This window comes from Cucurbita moschata, unplaced genomic scaffold, assembly GCF_002738365.1.
Source record: "Cucurbita moschata cultivar Rifu unplaced genomic scaffold, Cmos_1.0 Cmo_Scf00015, whole genome shotgun sequence".
Taxonomy (NCBI): domain Eukaryota; kingdom Viridiplantae; phylum Streptophyta; class Magnoliopsida; order Cucurbitales; family Cucurbitaceae; genus Cucurbita; species Cucurbita moschata.
The window spans coordinates 4,226,816-4,244,084 of NW_019268531.1; the positions used below are offsets into that span (position 1 = coordinate 4,226,816).

At 34.2% G+C, this 17,269-nt stretch overlaps 3 protein-coding genes across 4 annotated transcripts; 2 read left to right on the forward strand and 1 right to left on the reverse strand.

Annotated features, from left to right (window-relative positions):
* Nucleotides 1–1,099: 1,099 nt before the first annotated feature.
* On the reverse strand, nucleotides 1,100–2,074 carry LOC111453649 (B3 domain-containing protein At2g31420-like). Its single transcript, XM_023094829.1, has one exon. It carries the CDS (start codon nucleotides 2,002–2,004, stop codon nucleotides 1,189–1,191), a length of 816 nt encoding a protein of 271 aa, XP_022950597.1. The 5' UTR covers nucleotides 2,005–2,074; the 3' UTR covers nucleotides 1,100–1,188.
* Nucleotides 2,075–3,134: 1,060 nt separating this feature from the next.
* On the forward strand, nucleotides 3,135–6,790 carry LOC111452955 (PHD finger protein ING2-like). 2 transcript variants are annotated; one of them, XR_002712187.1, is made up of 8 exons: nucleotides 3,135–3,244; nucleotides 3,337–3,408; nucleotides 3,519–3,721; nucleotides 4,072–4,135; nucleotides 4,394–4,650; nucleotides 6,053–6,091; nucleotides 6,280–6,488; nucleotides 6,596–6,790. XR_002712187.1 is itself a non-coding variant. In XM_023093847.1 (7 exons), the coding sequence occupies exons 1-7, from the start codon at nucleotides 3,199–3,201 to the stop codon at nucleotides 6,388–6,390; spliced, it is 792 nt and encodes a 263-aa protein (XP_022949615.1). In that variant the 5' UTR covers nucleotides 3,135–3,198; the 3' UTR covers nucleotides 6,391–6,790. The 2 variants fall into 2 exon arrangements, 1 of the variants encoding a protein (XP_022949615.1); XM_023093847.1 differs by having other exon boundaries at nucleotides 6,280–6,790.
* Nucleotides 6,791–8,606: 1,816 nt separating this feature from the next.
* LOC111452973 (protein SINE1-like) lies at nucleotides 8,607–11,680 on the forward strand. The gene is made up of 3 exons (XM_023093881.1): nucleotides 8,607–8,803; nucleotides 9,261–10,605; nucleotides 10,926–11,680. Exons 1-3 carry the CDS (start codon nucleotides 8,763–8,765, stop codon nucleotides 11,385–11,387), a joined length of 1,848 nt encoding a protein of 615 aa, XP_022949649.1. The 5' UTR covers nucleotides 8,607–8,762; the 3' UTR covers nucleotides 11,388–11,680.
* The last annotated feature ends 5,589 nt before the right edge of the window (nucleotides 11,681–17,269 follow it).

The window sequence follows — 17,269 nt, forward strand, 5'->3', positions numbered from 1 at the left end:
TATTAAAAAAAAAAAAAAAAAAAACATATTGAGCTCTAATGGAGTTCTTAATTATGTCTCGAAGCTAGTGGACTGATAATGAAGTGACTGATGTCGAATGTTGTGGTAGGTTTTGACTGTAGTCGTTCGAGTCAACTCAACAGTTTCTTGAGTCTACATCTAACTTTTCAAGTACCTGATTCGAGATCTCTCTCATTACCTGCTTTCATTAAGACATTGATTTTCTTTCTATTTGTGATATGGTCCCTTCACCTGTGCGTTATTATGACAGATATCACTGTTAGGTTTGTGATATGGTCCCTTTAAAGCAACTCGACTTCGATTCTTGAATAATCCACATCACTTCTGCGTGTTATTACGACAAATATCACTGTTAGGTTTGAGTCTGATTCTTTTTTTATACTAGTTATCGAAAAAGGACTTTTTTAAGTAACAATCCCGCTACAATGAGATCTCTAATATTTGAACCTCTAATTCTCTCTTTTATAAATATGTTTCCCCCGAGAGTTGAAGGTTGAAGCGGTGACTGTGAACACTCGTAAACATGTATCAATTTCATCAAGTTAGAAAATTAAATTAAATGCTCGAATTTGTACTCTCTATTTAATTTTAATTTTGTTAATTCATTCACTATTTTTAACAAAACTAAATAATTTCAATAATATGAAAACAAATTTAAATTATATTAATATATATTAACTCTGAAATAAATTTGTAATTCTAACAGAAAAAAAAAAGAAGTTAGTTTTATTTTTTAAAAAAAAAATTATTAACTAAACACAAAATTGAAAAAGTTTATAGGGATTTATTACAAACGAACTTAAACAAATTTTAAAATTTGAATAAATAAATCAAATAATTTTGAAATTTCAACAAAATCCAATTAAAAAAAAATCATTATAATAATTTTTATTATTAAAATCCCATAATTTTCATTGAGGAAAAAAAAAATCTATCCAACCGTAAAAATTGGAACAGATTATTAAATTTAAAACAGATGAAATTGAAAATATCCAAATTTAAGAAATAAATTTGTAATTTTGAAGCTTTTTAGATCCAAAATTATAAAATTTAAAAGTTTTAGGGACTAATTTGGTAATTCAGCCTAAAAAAAAGCTCATATATTACAAAAAGGCAAAATATCTACATCCAATTGAAATTACCAAAATACCCCTCTCAAGAAAATCCTCAAGCATCAGTTTCATCATCTCCTTCTTCACATATCTCTAAAAGCATGAAGCAGAGCCTCCCATGGTCGTCGTCGCCGCCGCCGTGAACTCGAAAACTCCATAGCTGAACCAAGTCTCCTTCCTTCAACTCATTTCTCTCCACCAGTCCATTCCACTCCGTGATGAACACATACGCCGCCCCACTCGGCGTCTCCCATTTACTCAGCGTCATCAAACTCACAGAACAATCCGGCTCGATGACCTCCACAATCCACCATCTCTCCATGTTCAACTTCTCCTCCTCCTCCAGATCCAGAAAATTATTTCTCATCTTCCTCTGCGGAATCACAAGCCGATTTCGCCGTTCATCCACATCTCCCTTCTTCAATCGCTTCTGCAGCAAAAAATTAGGGCTCGATTTCGACGACGCTCCCATGAAAATCATCAAACTCTTGTAATTCTGCGGTAAACCGTCCGCTAATATCCTATCAAATTCGTGTACATCCTGCTTAAAACCGATCAATAAATCATCTAGATCGTCATTCACATCGCTATCGCTTTCGGTTTCAGCGTCGAATATGATGTCCGGTTGTTCCGCTGATGCTTCGAGGACTGGAGAAGCAATCGATTGGACGATTGGGCGCTTAAGAGATCTTTCTTTTAAAAGTTTGAGCCGCTTTGGAGTTCGTTTGTTTGGACTCCTCTTTCGCTTAATTAGTGAAAGATGTTCGTCGTCCTCGACGCTTTCTTGATCTTGATCTTGAACGCCGTCGCGAGTGAGATTTGGACTGAGTGAATTCCTGTTTTCGCCGGCGGAGATGAAGACGACACCCATGGGGTTCTTGAGATTTATTCTTCTCGAGGTATTTGGGGTTTTAGAGAGGATTGTAGTCGCCGGATTTTCTAACCCCTCCGTTAATAAATTTTGGATTTAAATACTTTTTTTCCTTTTTAATTCAAAATTTTAAATTATAATTTTTTTTTCGACAAATACAAAATATATAATTACTTTTATTAATTTAACTATATATTCATATTAAATATTTTTATTAATTTAACTCTGGAATAAATTAAGAGTTATTGAAATATAAACTAAATTAAATGAAATATTAAAAATACGAGGATTAAAATGTAATAAAACATCAAATACAAATATTAAAATTATGATACTCTGAACAAATAAACTATGTATAATAAATCGAGACCAGATGGTTCAAAAAAATTGAAAGTTAATATATAGGTTGAAGGATGAAAGTCTCATATTGGCTAATTTACGGAATGATCTGGGTTTATAATGGAAGAATATATATCTCGACTGGTATGACACTTTTTGGGAAGCCCAAAGCAAAGACATGAGAACTTATACTCAAAGTGGACAATATCATACCATTGTGGGGAGTCGTGTTCGTCTAATATGGTATAAGAGTTATGCCTGAAACTTAGTTGAGTCAATAGATTGGTAAATCCTCAAATGTCGAACAAAGGACTTCAGAAGAAAAGAAGTCAAGCCTCCTCGAAAGCATAGTAAAAAATGACTAAACTCCAAAAGAGTCGAGTCTCGATTAAGAAGAGGCGTACTTTGTTCGAGGGGAGGTGTTGGATGATGAAAGTCACACGTTGGCTAATTTAGGGAATGATCATGGGTTTATAATCAAAGAATACACATCTCCATTGATACGAGGCCTTTTGGGGAAGCCCAAAGCAAAGCCACGAGATCTTATGCTCAAAATGTACAATATCGTACCATTGTGGAGAGTCGTGTCGTGTTCATATCATACCATTGTGGAGAGTCGTGCTCATATCATACCATTGTGGAGAGTCATGTTCATCCGACAATATCACCGACAAGATGTACCGTCCTTTTCCGTGATTTAAGTATACAAACTCTAGAATTAATGTTGGAGTTTATCATATTCATACAAAGATACGACGTCGTTTTCTATTTCAAAAATTTTCACAAAATCAGAACCAATTTGGGGACTCTCCTGGATCAAGCCCTAGATCCGAGACCTTATCTCAAACCTTGATCATGGCGATTGCTCGAACAGGAGTCTACGTCGATGACTATTTGGAATGTATGTAGTATGTTTCCTTTTCGCTTCCACTTTTTCCCCCCTCCTGTCTTCTCTAATCTGCTTCTGCTTTTGTTTCGTTTCAATCTTCGTAGATGCCAGCACATTGCCTGCTGAGCTTCAGAGGCTACTCAACACAATTAGAGAACTCGACGATCGATCTCAGTGTAAAAAATTCGTTTTCTGATTTGATCCACTGTTTAGATCGTCTGTGCTCGGATTCGTTAGTCTGAATTTTTCCTTTTGTTTTGCGTTTTTGTGTTGTATTTGGTTGTAGCGATGATTGATCAGACGAGGCAGCAAACGAAATACTGTCTTGGATTGTCGACACAGAGTTTGAAGAAAGGAATTAATAATAGTAATTCTGAGGATGAGGAGACCGCCTTTGAAAAATTGCGGAAGGATATTGAGGCGAATCAGGATAACGCATTGAGTTTGTGCACTGAGAAGGTTTTGTTGGCACGTCAAGCTGGCGACCTGGTATGGCATACTTAATTTCTTTCATTATCTCTCAATTATTGCTGATTTCAGACTTCCTGGTTCAATTCCTGTTCGTTTCTCCATTTTCGTCTGGACCGCAATTTTTATCTCCTCTGTTAATTCTCCTTGTTTCTTTCGCTTATCTTATCTTCGAGCATCCTCGAATTGCGAGATTGTCTGTTGAGAAGGTATGGACGTGGAGATGGTGAAATTATTTTACGTTGAATCATTGATATTTTCAAAGTGTTGTACTGAAACATTTGTTCATCACGTAGCTACATGCCATTGGTATTTTAGAATATATTTTCTAGACTTATCTTACAGGGTTTCTTGTGTTTTTACTTTTCCAGATAGATAGCCATATTAAACGACTTGATGAGGATCTAAACAACTTTGCAGAAGATCTGAAACAAGGTACACAGACTTAGAAGCTTGGATATCTCTGAGAAATGCAAGCCATTTTACAATGTTACGTTTGAAGGTTGATTTCTTTATTATCTGAAGAGTTGAAGGTGAGCAAATTATTGGTACTCCTCAGAGTCATTTGTGATAATTTATCAAACAAATAAATATTACATTGTTGGATGCTTTTATGAATTGCTTACCTTTTCGGCTTCTCCTTCCATTCAGTTTGTCTGTTTAGATAATGCTTGACCTCCTACTATTTTTCAGAGGGAAAAATTTCACCAGATGAACCAGCAATTCTTCCACCATTGCCACTAGTTTCGAAAAATGAAAAGCGCAAATCAATATATATGGTACCTCAATCTAAGAGGCCAGATTACAGGGACCGGGATTGGGATAGGGAGCGTGATCGAGATTTTGAGCTCATGCCTCCTCCAGGAAGCCATAAAAAGGACTTTGCACCTTCACTTGATGTAGATCAGCCCATTGATCCAAATGAACCTACGTATTGCATTTGTCATCAGGTTCTGATTTTGGATTCATGCATGCCTCTTTTTGAAAATTGAACTTATTTTATCAAACGATTCATTTATTTTGTTAGGGATTGGAAGACTGTGGTTAATTCGTGGGTATATGGGTTAGAGTTAGAGTTAGTTAAAAAAATCAGGGTCTACCAGTTAAAAAAATCAGGGTCTAGTAGTAATGCATGAGAGAATGGTAGCCATCGTGCAAATCTTTCATCCTTAAGTTCCTATCTACATAATTACTGGGGGAAAGTGTAGAAAAATGGACTAAATTGAAAGTTTCAATCTCATGCAACCACTCCGCAAGAGATGCAGTTTTATGGAAAAAAGTAGATTTTGCTATGTAAAAGGAAAAGGTTTATTTCTGGTTTTATATATTTAATAGCATTTTGACCTTATTGGATGAAGAAATATAGCTGTTTTTGAGAATTTCAGTGTAAAATCGAGTGAGAAAGCAGGGGAGATAGATTGGTAATTCATATCAGAAAATATTACATTTTGGAAGTTGGAGGCCAAGTCTTGAGCTCAAGAATGAAATTGTAGAGAGAGATGTAATGTACCTTGAGTGGTGCAAGAAATTTCGGAGTGAAGAGATGGGAACAAACAGGGCAAAGCAAAACAGAAAGAATTAGTTTCAAAGATCAATAAGAGAGAGGAAAGACCGAAGCTATACGGTTTTGGTCATCTTCCTCCTTCGCCTGGTGTTTGATGGAGATAATACAATGGAACACCAAATTCGATCTACACAATGTGATACCTTTGATTGGGTAGTGCCAGTTATGAGTATGAATTAGTTAGTGGATATATGAGATATTTAGAGTTGGTTAGATGAATTTTAAGTAGTAAGTGATCATAAATAAGGAGGGAGATGTGAGGGAGAAAAAATATTTGGATTTTGTGTGGGAGAGAAGGCTACGATCTGTGATCTGTGAGATCCCACATTGGTTGGAGAGGGGAATGAAACATTCCTTATAAGGGTGTGGAAATCTCTCCCTAACAAATGCGTTTTAAAAACCGTGAGACTAACGACGATATGTTACAAGCCAAAGAAAACAATATTTGCTAGTGGTGGACTTTGTCTGTTACATATTGTATTAGAGTCAGACACCAGGCGTTGTGCCAGTGAGGACACTGGATCCAAGGGGGGTGGATTGTGAGATCCCATGTCGGTTGGAGAAGGGAACAAAGCATTCCTCATAAGGGTGTGAAGATCTCTCCCTACAGTAGACACGTTTTAAAACCGTGAGATTGACAGCGATACGTAATGGGCCAAAGCAGACAAATTCTGTCAGCAATGTGCTCGGCTGTTACAAGTACAAAACGGTCTAATTTTTGTAATTTCTATAACGTGATTGCTGGGTACTGATATATTTACTGGCACCACAATTATCTGTCTTTGTAGGTGTCATTTGGAGATATGATTGCCTGTGACAACGAAAATGTAAGTTCTCTCTGGTATTATTGCGTTGTTCACTTCCTACCAATATTTTAAAAAATAGTTTCTAAACTTATTTTTGTAGACTAAGAAATCAAATATTCTTTAAGAAAGTTCAACAAAAAAAAAAAAAAAACTAAAAACTAAATCGATATCAAATGAGATCTTAATGGTTACTTTTATGCCATTGACAGTGTCAAGGAGGTGAATGGTTTCATTATTCCTGCGTTGGACTGACTCCAGAAACAAGATTTAAAGGAAAGTGGTATTGTCCAACCTGCAAAGTATTACCACAATGTCAATAACGAAGGTGCACAGGCAAAAATTTCAGAGGTCAGTTGGGGAAAATTCAAGCGGTACGCTTCTAATATAAACCCACCGATGTTGTTCATATTATCACGAGGTAAATTCAAGTTATATTAAGTGAAGTCAAGTTTGATTGAAGTTGAATTTAAGTTGTAATTAATGATACTAATATAAACCCACCGATGTTGTTCATATTATCACGAGGTAAATTCAAGTTATATTAAGTGAAGTCAAGTTTGATTGAAGTTGAATTTAAGTTGTAATTAATGTTAGGAAGTATCGAGCTTCATTTATGTTGCTGATACTTCAAGTAAGAGCTTCATTTGTTTTTAAGATGGTTACAAATGTACGTTGAAGGATTGAAATTTAGATGTATGGTATTTGATCCGTGTATTTTAAGTTTGAAGACTTTATTGTCATAAATTAAGAAGGTTACAACTCTTGATTGTGGCGCTGCTGTAGCTGTCCTCGCGCTGCCAATCAGATTTTGAATGTGATTACGACGTCTTCTCCAATGTCAGTTCTTCTAATGCCTAGTTGTGTCGACCTCTAATGAGCAGATTCAACATTTGGAGTCGATTGATTTCAAATCAAATATTTACCATATTTCAACGTCGGATCTTCGAGTTCAAATCTACCGAATAAATCAATAGTCTTTATTGTGTGTTTTTGTGGATATTATTTTTTCAAATCATTTCTTGAACCTAATTTAAATATTGTATGTCACTGTGCTTGGTTGATTTTTATATAGGAAAGTCAAGAATTTAGAGACAATTGTCCTTATGCACGTTTAGAAGCTTAAAATATATGAAAGTAACGTGTACAAACATTGTATGTATGAGATTCACGCATCCTTATGCATGTTTAGAGTGTCCGATGGACACGAAATTGATGTATATGGAAATGTATGAGACATGTGTCAAGGGAGAAAATATCTATGTTATGGTCCACGTCTATTTTCTTAGAAATTATATTTTTAGTATTCTTATCGAGTTTTTTTCCCTTAGTTCAATTTTTTCAATCGGAGAGCTTCTTCTTCGTTCCTAACTCCATTTGTGACATTTTTTTACCACAACAAAAACTTGCAGAAGAAGAAAATGACGGGCAGACATAGGAGATGACAAGTAGCGAGTGAACAATGAACCTTGATCGAGAAGTCAAGGAAAAGGGAAAGAAAAGCAACAATTAATTGTCAACGGCTAATTCATTTTACCGTTAGTCAACCAATGGTCAAACGAGCTCTCAAATTATTTCAATTTATTTACCAAATGTCACCAACTAAAACGTGTCCCATTTTTTAAGCGTTAAAGTTAAAGTCGACCGAACCTCAAACGTCATAAACCGAAAGTATATTTTGCCGTTTTCCTCCAAGGTCATTTTTGTAAATTTGTATTAAAAAATACAATTGAAAATCAATTTTCAATTGTATTAAAAAAAAAAAAAAGGATAATTAATTATCGAGATTAATATTAATTTGAGGTAAATTATTCACTAATTAACATTAATTAAATGTATTTATTATTAATTACCATTATTTAAATACCACTGAGCATTAACCATTTTGAAAGTTGCATCGTTTCAAATCCTTAGAATGGGCGCCAATAATGGTTTGGAGGGAAGAACCTATAGGGTAAAATTACTCAATTACCCCTCTTAGCTATTTTATGAAATTTATATTTTCAAATTAACAACCATTTTCTTCTTCCTTTTTATTTATATTTGTGATTTTTATTTAATTTGTTCAATCTAAATGATAATAATTAAGTAAAAGGAAGAAAAAAAAATTAATTAAAAAAAAATATTAACCTATTAAATAACTATGTTGAACATTATATTATATTTTTGCTTATAAAATATTATTAAATTTATTACAACATTTTACCCTTTAATAGAAATTATATTGAAAAATAAAAATTATCCATTAAAAAATAATTTAAAATTATATATAATTGAAAAAAATTATTTTTAAATTAAAGGCTAAATGTGATTAAAAAAAACCAAAACTTTAAGGGAAAATAAGATTAACCAAACTAAATTCAAATTATAAGGAAAAAAAAAAAGAATAATTATTTTTTTTTTAAAAATTGAATTTGTTCTTATAAGGAAGGGCAATATGGTCCATAAGAAAAGTCTGAGGAAGGGGGACCCACAGAAGAAGGAAGGATAGCGGTGGAATTTGATGAAAAGATTTTGAATTCATAGTTGAGCGCCTTTGCAGAATCCCAGAAAAGGAATGATTCCCCCAATCAAAAACAAATCAGACAGCTCCAAACCCATAAATTCAAATCCATCAAAATCCCTAATTTCTTTCTCTTTCACTCTTCTTCTTTGCTACTGATTCAACATAATCTTCCACGGTTTTTGTTCAGTCATGCATCTCTACGCCATGAAAGCAACTCCAGAAACTCAAAGGTATTCTTTCTTTTTCTTCGATTTGGTGCTTTTTTCAGAATACCCTTTTGCTCAGAAACCGAAACCCACTTTCCAGTAAATGTTTCTTCAACTGTTCTGTATAGATTTAGTTTCGGGGTTTTGTTTTTTTGAGATACCCGTCAGGTGTTTGTTTAAAATCCTGACTGAAACTGTAGGGTAGTTTAGTCTGAAGCGTTTGTTTTGATTTGTATCAGGTCTGTTATAAGCAAACATTTGGTTTTGTTTTTTTTTTTTTTTGGTGTCCGTCAGGTGTTTGTTTAAAGTCTTGACTGAAACTGTAGGATAGTTTACTCTGAAGCGTTTGTTTTGATTTGTTTCAGGTCTTTTATGAGCAAATGGTTTTGTTTTTTTGAGGTGCCCGTCAGGTGTTTGTTTAAAATACTGACTGAAACTGTAGGGTAGTTTAGTCTGAAGCGTTTGTTTTGATGTCTTTCAGGTCTTTTATGAGTAAAAATTTGAGTCCAATCCTTCGGCGGGAATTTGCTAATCTTGATAAAGATGCTGATACTCGTCGATCGGCGATGAAGGCGTTGAAAACTTACGTGAAGGAACTGGACTCCAAGGCTATCCCTGTTTTTCTTGCTCAAGTTTCTGAGAACAAAGAAACTGGTGCATTAACAGGGGAGTGCACCATTTCTCTCTATGAAGTTCTAGCTCGTGTTCATGGCGTTAATATCGTGCCGCAGATTGATCGGATCATGAGTTCTATAATCAAAACTTTGGCTTCAAGTGCTGGCTCTTTCCCTCTTCAGCAGGCTTGCTCAAAGGTTGTTCCAGCGATTGCAAGATATGGGATCGACCCCACCACTCCTGATGATAAGAAAAGGCATGTTATTCACTCTCTTTGTAATCCACTTTCAGAATCTTTGTTGGGTTCTCAAGAGAGCCTTACTTATGGGGCTGCCCTTTGCTTGAAAGCTCTGGTGGATTCGGATAATTGGCGGTTCGCTTCCGATGAGATGGTTAACAAGGTTTGCCAGAATGTTGCTGGAGCTCTTGAGGAGCAATCTACACAGACCAATTCTCATATGGGGCTTGTTATGACACTAGCTAAGAGAAATCCTCGGATCGTCGAACCGTATGCTAGATTGTTGTTGCAGGCAGGGCTGCAGATCTTGAAGTGTGGGGTAGTAGAGAAGAATTCTCAGAAAAGGTTGTCTGCTATTCAAATGATCAATTTCTTGATGAAATGCTTGGATCCTTGGAGTATATTTTCGGAGCTTCAGGCTATAATTGAGGAGATGGAGAATTGTCAGTTTGATCAAATGGCCTATGTCAAAGGTGCAGCTTATGAAACTCTACAAACGGCTAAGAGGATATCCGCTGATAAAGTGTCTAAAATGGATAAATCTCCAAGCTCAGTGACTGGATCGAACTTCATTGATGGCAGGCGAAGTCCATGGAGGAATGGTGGAAGACGAACTCCCTCGTCCGAGTCTCCCGAATCTCGAACGCTTGATTCATTCTTTGATTATGGCTCGCTTGTTGGATCACCTTTTTCATCAGTACAAGCTTCTCGTAACTCAGGATTCGACCGTGGGAGCGTGAATCGTAAACTTTGGAGTTATGAGAATGGTGGGGTTGATATATCCCTCAAGGATGGCTTGCCTTTGTTCTCAGAAGCTGCTCGTGAAACCGACGTTTCCGACACGATGTCTGTGCACTCTGGAAATCACAAATTTGGCCATAATGGTGAAGAATATGCTGATGATTTTACGGGGTTTTTTCAAATGAGTCCTCTTAAACGCAGACTCTCACGAAGTACTTCAACCAGCCCACTCGTAAGTTCTCTCAACTCAGTACTCTTTTACATTTAATACTTATGGCTAAATTGGGGAGGAGAACGAAACACCTTTTATAAGGGTGTGGAAACCTCTACCTAGTAGACATGTTTTAAAAATCTGGAGGGGAAGCCCAAAAGAAATAGCCCAAAGAGGACAATATCTGCTCATGGTGGGATTGGGCCGTTACGTGTCCCAAAAGAATGATGATAGTTTATGTTCCATTTGTATTGTGATGGCGATTTGGTTCATGTCAATTCTAGTTTAGTTCCATAATGTTCATTAGCTTATACCAAAATCTTTCCTATCTCGTACCTCAGCGGACTCGAAACAACATAGATGTCGAAAACACGATCTTCAACACTCCTCGGAAGCTTGTCCATTCCCTTCAGGATCGAAACGATGGGAGCTCTGACTATGCTAGCAAAAGTTGCAGACACAGACGAGGGAGTTTATCATCAGGCAATTTGGAGTGGAGTCCTCCAGATGATCAGAAACTCAGCAAAGACAGCTTAGACGACAACGGCGAGCAATCACACGGCGGCTCCGAATCAATCTCTTCAATTGATGGTGTCCCTGCCCATGGTGAAGTCCAAGCTGCTATACCTGTGGCAGTGGCTTGTCATAGTAAACTCAAACCTCAATGTACAGGCATTGAGATGGCATGTAAGAAAACTGGTTTGAAATTGGTCTGTGGCTTCTCAATTTTTCTTTTCACAATATTCACTTCATTGCTTTGGATTGATGATCGTGCCCAAGGCTCCTATCTTGTACCAACATAGTGTTCTTGCCTCACCTGGAATTGGCTTTAGAAGTTAGAAGCAAAAGCAAATCTATTAGAGATCGATTTGGATAATCCTCACGTTCTTGAGCTGTAATCTCGAGTTTAGTTCATTTTGGTCCCGTTGTTTATAATTTTTTGTTTATTTAGTCACTTACTCGGTGTCTTTGATACTCAACTTTTTCTTTGTTGTTTGTAATTATTGCCCGTGTATGCATTTTTCGACCCCAAAAGTAGGATCACTTACTGGATAGTTTTATTGCTTAGTTTCAAATATTGTTTCTTTAGGTAAAGGTTGGGGCGTTTTAGACTATTAACGGTGCTTTCTATGCCTTCTATTCCACTAACGTTTCTTCATTAGCTCAAGCTCTTCTCACCGGCTCAAGTTGGTGCAAGCGAGTAAAAATAGTTCGTGGGTCAGTTTAAAATAGCTTTTCAACCCTTTTAAGAATAAAGGGGAAAAATATCCTCTTAGTCACTAAGTTTTAGGGTGTACATTCAACCCGACAACCTGAATCAACCCTTCCCGAACTATAAGGGTTGGGTTGGGTTGGATTAGTTTTTCGGGTTGGTTTGAGTTCATTTTTCTGAACCCGAACTGACTCGGTTCGATTTCGGGTTCATGAGACAAAACCTTATTAGGTTTTGAGTATAGTTTCCATATATTGGTGAGATGCTTTAAAATGTTACACTTTTACCATTTTTACCCTCAAGTTTTGAGCCTTGTAGTTTCTATACTAGGGAGAGGTTTTCGGCCCAACGTCCTTGCTAGCACATTGTCCGATGTCTGGTTTTGATATCATTTGTAACCGTCCAAATCCACTGCTAACACATATTGTCTACTTTGATCCATTACATATCGTTGTCAATCTCACTGGTTTAAAATGTGTGTACTAGGGAGAGTTTTCCACACTCTTATAAGGAATGTTTCGTTCCTCTCTCCAATCGAGGTGGGATCTCACTTTTCCATATTCGGTCCTAAAGTTTAAAAAAAATTACATTTTTACCCTAAGTCTTAAGTTTAGTTTTTATTAGGTCGGTAAGTTTTAAGGTCTAGCTTCCATATTTGATCTAAAGGCTTCAAACGTTGGATTTTTACTCTAAATTTAAGTTTAGTTTTCATTTGGCCCGTCTCTCATATTTAGTAGAGGTTTCAAAATGACTTTTAACCCGGAATTTTGAGTTTAATTTTTACTTGGTCCCAAGATTTTGAGTCTATTTCCATATTTAATTCCGATATTTCAAAATATTACCGTTTTCATTTGTATCATAGGTTAAGTTCCCGTTTGAATTTTGAATTTTGTTTCTATTTGGCCCATCAATTTTCGAGATTTACAATTTGAGCATTCATTTTTCACTAAATACCAAACGATCCTTAGTGTTAATATCTATTAATTAATTTAAAAGAATTAATTAGTTTTCACTCATTTTTTCACCATTAAAAAATTTCAAGTCATAATTATTTTAAATTAATTTCAAAACTCAAAAAGTGAGTATTAATGAAAAGCAAAAATATAAATTATTGAAATTAAAGGCTAAATGAAAGCTAAACATAAAGTTAAATTAAAAATTAAAAAAAAAATTAAAACTCAAAAATAAAAGTGCAAAAATTAGAAACCCGAAACTAAATATAAATTAAATTCAAAATCTAAGGACCAAAAAGAAATTTATGTGTCAATTAAAATCACTTAAAAATACTTTTTAACTTTTTAAAAAGTCATTTTAAACTTCTCTTAAATTTCATTTTAGTCCCTAAACTTTTAAGTTTGTTCGGTTTAAATCAATAAAATTTAAAAAATTTAATCCATTTTGTCCACTAAATATTTGTTTCAATTAATTTAGACGACTCCACGGTTAAATTTATATATAATACGTTTCATATAACAAACTACATATTACAATGCTCGAGAAATTAAATTTTAGCTCATCGTGGTATTAAATTTCTTACCCGTTGGTTGAGAATATAATGTCTTCCCTAATTATTTATTTTTTAAAAGAAAAAAATGGTAGAAATAAAATAGTATTCCTATTTTTCTCTAATAAAATATAATTTATGATGTGCAATATTTGCAATTACTTATTTGAAATAAATATATATTTTTATAGAAGGTTCACAAACTATAATTAATTTAGAAAATATAAAATATAAAATATACATGATAAAAATATCATATTTATTTAGAGTGATTATATTTTTAAAAAAATGCTAAATTAATTTTAAAAAAATAATAAAAACCTAAACTTTATATTTTTGCCTAAAAAATATTTCTATTAAAAATTTTTTTAAAAATATTGTTAAATTTTAAAAAGTTTTATTAATACCAACTTTTTAAAATTTATTATTCTGATTGATGTGATTTTTTTGGAAAAAAAATTAACCATAAAGAACGGTAGAGACTAATGTTAAGATTTGTTAAGGATATATCGATTAAATTTTGATACTCGAAAGATGACTCGAACAACCTGAACCAACTCAACAAAAAAAATTTAAAATTGGGTTGGGTTCATGTGACACCCGAGTAAAGGAGCGATACATGAATGAACAGATACCATATCTAAATAAGAGCGGTCCTAAAGATAGGATGACTAAGAAAAACTCAAAAGAAATATATAGGAATAGACTATGTTTTCCTTTTTTGTGGCTCAATCATGTAAACTCCACAGCTAAGTGTTTTGCTTATTTTTTGAATAATTTTATACGACTGTACATGGTTCGGGTTGGGTTAGGTTGGGTTGAGAGATTTTTTTTTACCCAATTTATATGGTTCGGGTTGGGCTGTACATGGTTCGAGTTGTCAAATTTTCTTTTTTATTATCCACAATTTATAATTATTCAGATACAATCTTAGATAAAATATATTAAAAGTTCACCAATAAACAAACACAAATCCATCTATAATAAAAAAACAACCAACAAAAATTGTAACATATTAACATAGTTAACATTGATTAGTTTAAATATGTTGTATACAACAAAAATAGAATGGGTTAAAGTAAAAAAAATATACCATAAAGAGCAACGAGCGAAAATGGTAACGTAGTTTAACATTGTCATAAAACTAAATACAGTTAAATACCGACATTTCTTAAGAATTGATTAAATAAGAAAATAGAAGGTAGAACATCAAATTAAATAAAGAATAAGATGATTTTAAATATATTGTATATAAATAATATATAAGAAATTAAATAAAATAATAATAAATAAATAAAATGTATTATCCCTAGCATCAAACTCGGACGTGGGTGCCCTTAGAGAGGGCTGAGGTACCACTCTCGCAAACATATTAATACAAAAAGATTCTTAATATAATTTATATATGTTTATTTGGCTCGAGTCAACTCGAAGGTTTTATCCACGAATCCGAAGTCAAACCGATTCAATTCGGATTCAGAAAAATGAATCTAACCCTACTCGAAATGCTAATAACCCAACCCAACCTTTATAGTTCGGGTTGAGTTGGTCCAGGTTGTCGGGTTAAGTGTACACCCTACAATTTTATGTTGGGTGATCTCCTGATAATTTCTTAGGATATGTGTGAGAAGGAGAACGAAACACTCTTTATAAGGGTGTGAAAACCTCTCATTAGCAAACACTTTTAAAAACCTTGAGGGGAAGCCGAAAAGGGAAAGCCCAACGAGGACAATATCTGCTAGCTGCAGGTTTGGATTGTTACAATGAACATGTTAGAAGGATTCGGGTTGGTCTATGACAATAGTTTTGACTATCGACTTTTAGGATGATAATGCTCGTGTTAGCTAAGCTAAAATTTTTTTAAAAAATAGAAACATAATTAATTAAGGATAATAATTTGTTGAATATGATCATAAGGTTGAACTTATTTTCAATTAAAGAGAGGTTAGGTGGCTATTTAAATTAATTGTTCAACAATACAAATATAATAATGAGTCTACAAGTCTATTTTCACATTTAATTTAACAATAATTTTTAATTTAATATTACCAAATTAAAATATAAAACGCGTCTCGTATGGTCAGGTTTTTCACACCCTTATAAAGAATGTTTTGTTCTCCTCTTCAACCAATGTGAGATCTCACAATCCACCTCCTTCGGGGCCTACTGTCTTCGCTGACACTCGTTCCTTTCTCCATTCGATGTGGGACTACTCCAATCCACCCCCTTCAGGGCCCAGTGTCGCACTCCACCTCATGTCCACCCTCTTTCGGGGCTCAGCCTCCTCGCTGACACATCACTCCGTGTCTAGCTCTAATACCATTTGTAACGTCACAAACCCACCGCTAGTAGATATTGTTCTCTTTGAACTTTTCCTTTCGGGCTTCCTCTCAAAGTTTTTAAAACACGTATGTTAGAGAGATGTTTCCATGCCCATATAAAAAAATGTTTCGTTATCCTGCTCAACCGAGATCTCACATAAATACTTATTGAAAACAATGTTTACGATGTTGCATCATGTATTAAAAAAGATGCTTTATACTCGTGGGACGTCATTTATGTATATGATTTATATCGACATGAAATGAATGGAAAAGAACTGATGGTGTATGATGTATTCATATTCTCTTATTCAACTTTTCTCGGGCCCCTACCTACATTAAATAATTTAATAATAGGTTGGGACATATAGAAGTGATATCACCTACGTATGAAAGCGTACATACCAGACATTATTAGTATAATATTTTACAATACGTGGTTGACATATGAGAGAATCATGTTCAAGTAATAACCTAAATGGTCTATAGTATATGAATAAGCCTCGTGTTTTATCCTATAAACACTATTGATACGATCTACTATGTAATTGTTAAAAGTGATTTGATCCAGATCGTTCATGTGGAGATATGTGGGCTGTGAGTATTCTATATAATGAGTTTGTATAAGACTAGATCGCAAAATATTTAATTTTTATAGGGTCGTGATATACAACTTAGTCTTAATGTTGAGTGAGTTATGAACTTATACTCGTGAAAACTTGTCATTTGATTTGTATGAGTGAGAACGAGTTTTATAGCGGATTCAATATATCTATCATTTTGGGGATCTGATCAAATAGAAAACTGATAACATAATTTTTTGAGGTGGAATTGACTCGTTCTCATACAGAATAAGCAGATGGGTAGTTTTTTAAGTACGGGTTTTTATAGATTTAGAAAGAACCGAGTCCAGGACCATAGTTTTTTAAGTCTCGCAGTGAAAGAATGTCCTGGTTCATGTTACATGTGTTTGCATTTTCTGACTCAATCACTTACTGGGTATTTATAATACTCGACGTTTTTCAACCCATTCAAAATTAATCTGAATCTCCCGAGCTAAAATGCTTACATTTCATCTGAGGGTTCGTATGTTTACATTCACATTCCATATTTGTATCATAACATTATAAAAACAGAAATATAAGAGAAATTCTCTCATTTATGAAAAATTATTTAGGAAAGTCGTTATAATGTAACCGACAATTTTGAACCATTAAATGTATGATAGAGATACCGTAAAAGTAGTTTCATTGAATAAATTTTCTTCATCTAGCCCGGTTGTCACATGGATCAAATCCAAATCCCAAAACGCATAGGGACCAATGTGAAAAATAGATAAAAGTTCAAGGACCAAATCTAAATCCCAATAAATTTTGAGACCAAAGTGAAAATAGATAAGAGTTCAAGGACCAAATTTAAATTCCAAAAAGCTTAGGAATCAACGTGAAAATAGTTAAAAGTCTAAGGACCAAATCTATATTCCAAAAAGGACCAAAGTGAAAATAGATAAGAGTTCAAAGACCAAATTTAAATTTCAAAAAACTTAGGGATCAACATGAAAATAGATAACAGTTCAAGGATCAAATCTAAATCCCAAAAAACACCAAAGGGAAAATAGATAGGTCAAGGACCAAATCTAAATCCCAA

Bases quoted from the DNA above. Each gene is read 5' to 3' on its own strand.
- LOC111453649 (XM_023094829.1), bottom strand. From the start codon at position 2,004: ATGGGTGTCGTCTTCATCTCCGCCGGCGAAAACAGGAATTCACTCAGT.
- LOC111452955 (XM_023093847.1), top strand. From the start codon at position 3,199: ATGGCGATTGCTCGAACAGGAGTCTACGTCGATGACTATTTGGAAT. The intron at 3,245-3,336 runs GTATGTAGTATG...CAATCTTCGTAG, and splicing joins CGTCGATGACTATTTGGAAT to ATGCCAGCACATTGCCTGCT. The intron at 3,722-4,071 runs GTATGGCATACT...TTACTTTTCCAG, and splicing joins CACGTCAAGCTGGCGACCTG to ATAGATAGCCATATTAAACG.
- LOC111452973 (XM_023093881.1), top strand. From the start codon at position 8,763: ATGCATCTCTACGCCATGAAAGCAACTCCAGAAACTCAAAG. The intron at 8,804-9,260 runs GTATTCTTTCTT...GATGTCTTTCAG, and splicing joins GCAACTCCAGAAACTCAAAG to GTCTTTTATGAGTAAAAATT. The intron at 10,606-10,925 runs GTAAGTTCTCTC...CTCGTACCTCAG, and splicing joins GTACTTCAACCAGCCCACTC to CGGACTCGAAACAACATAGA.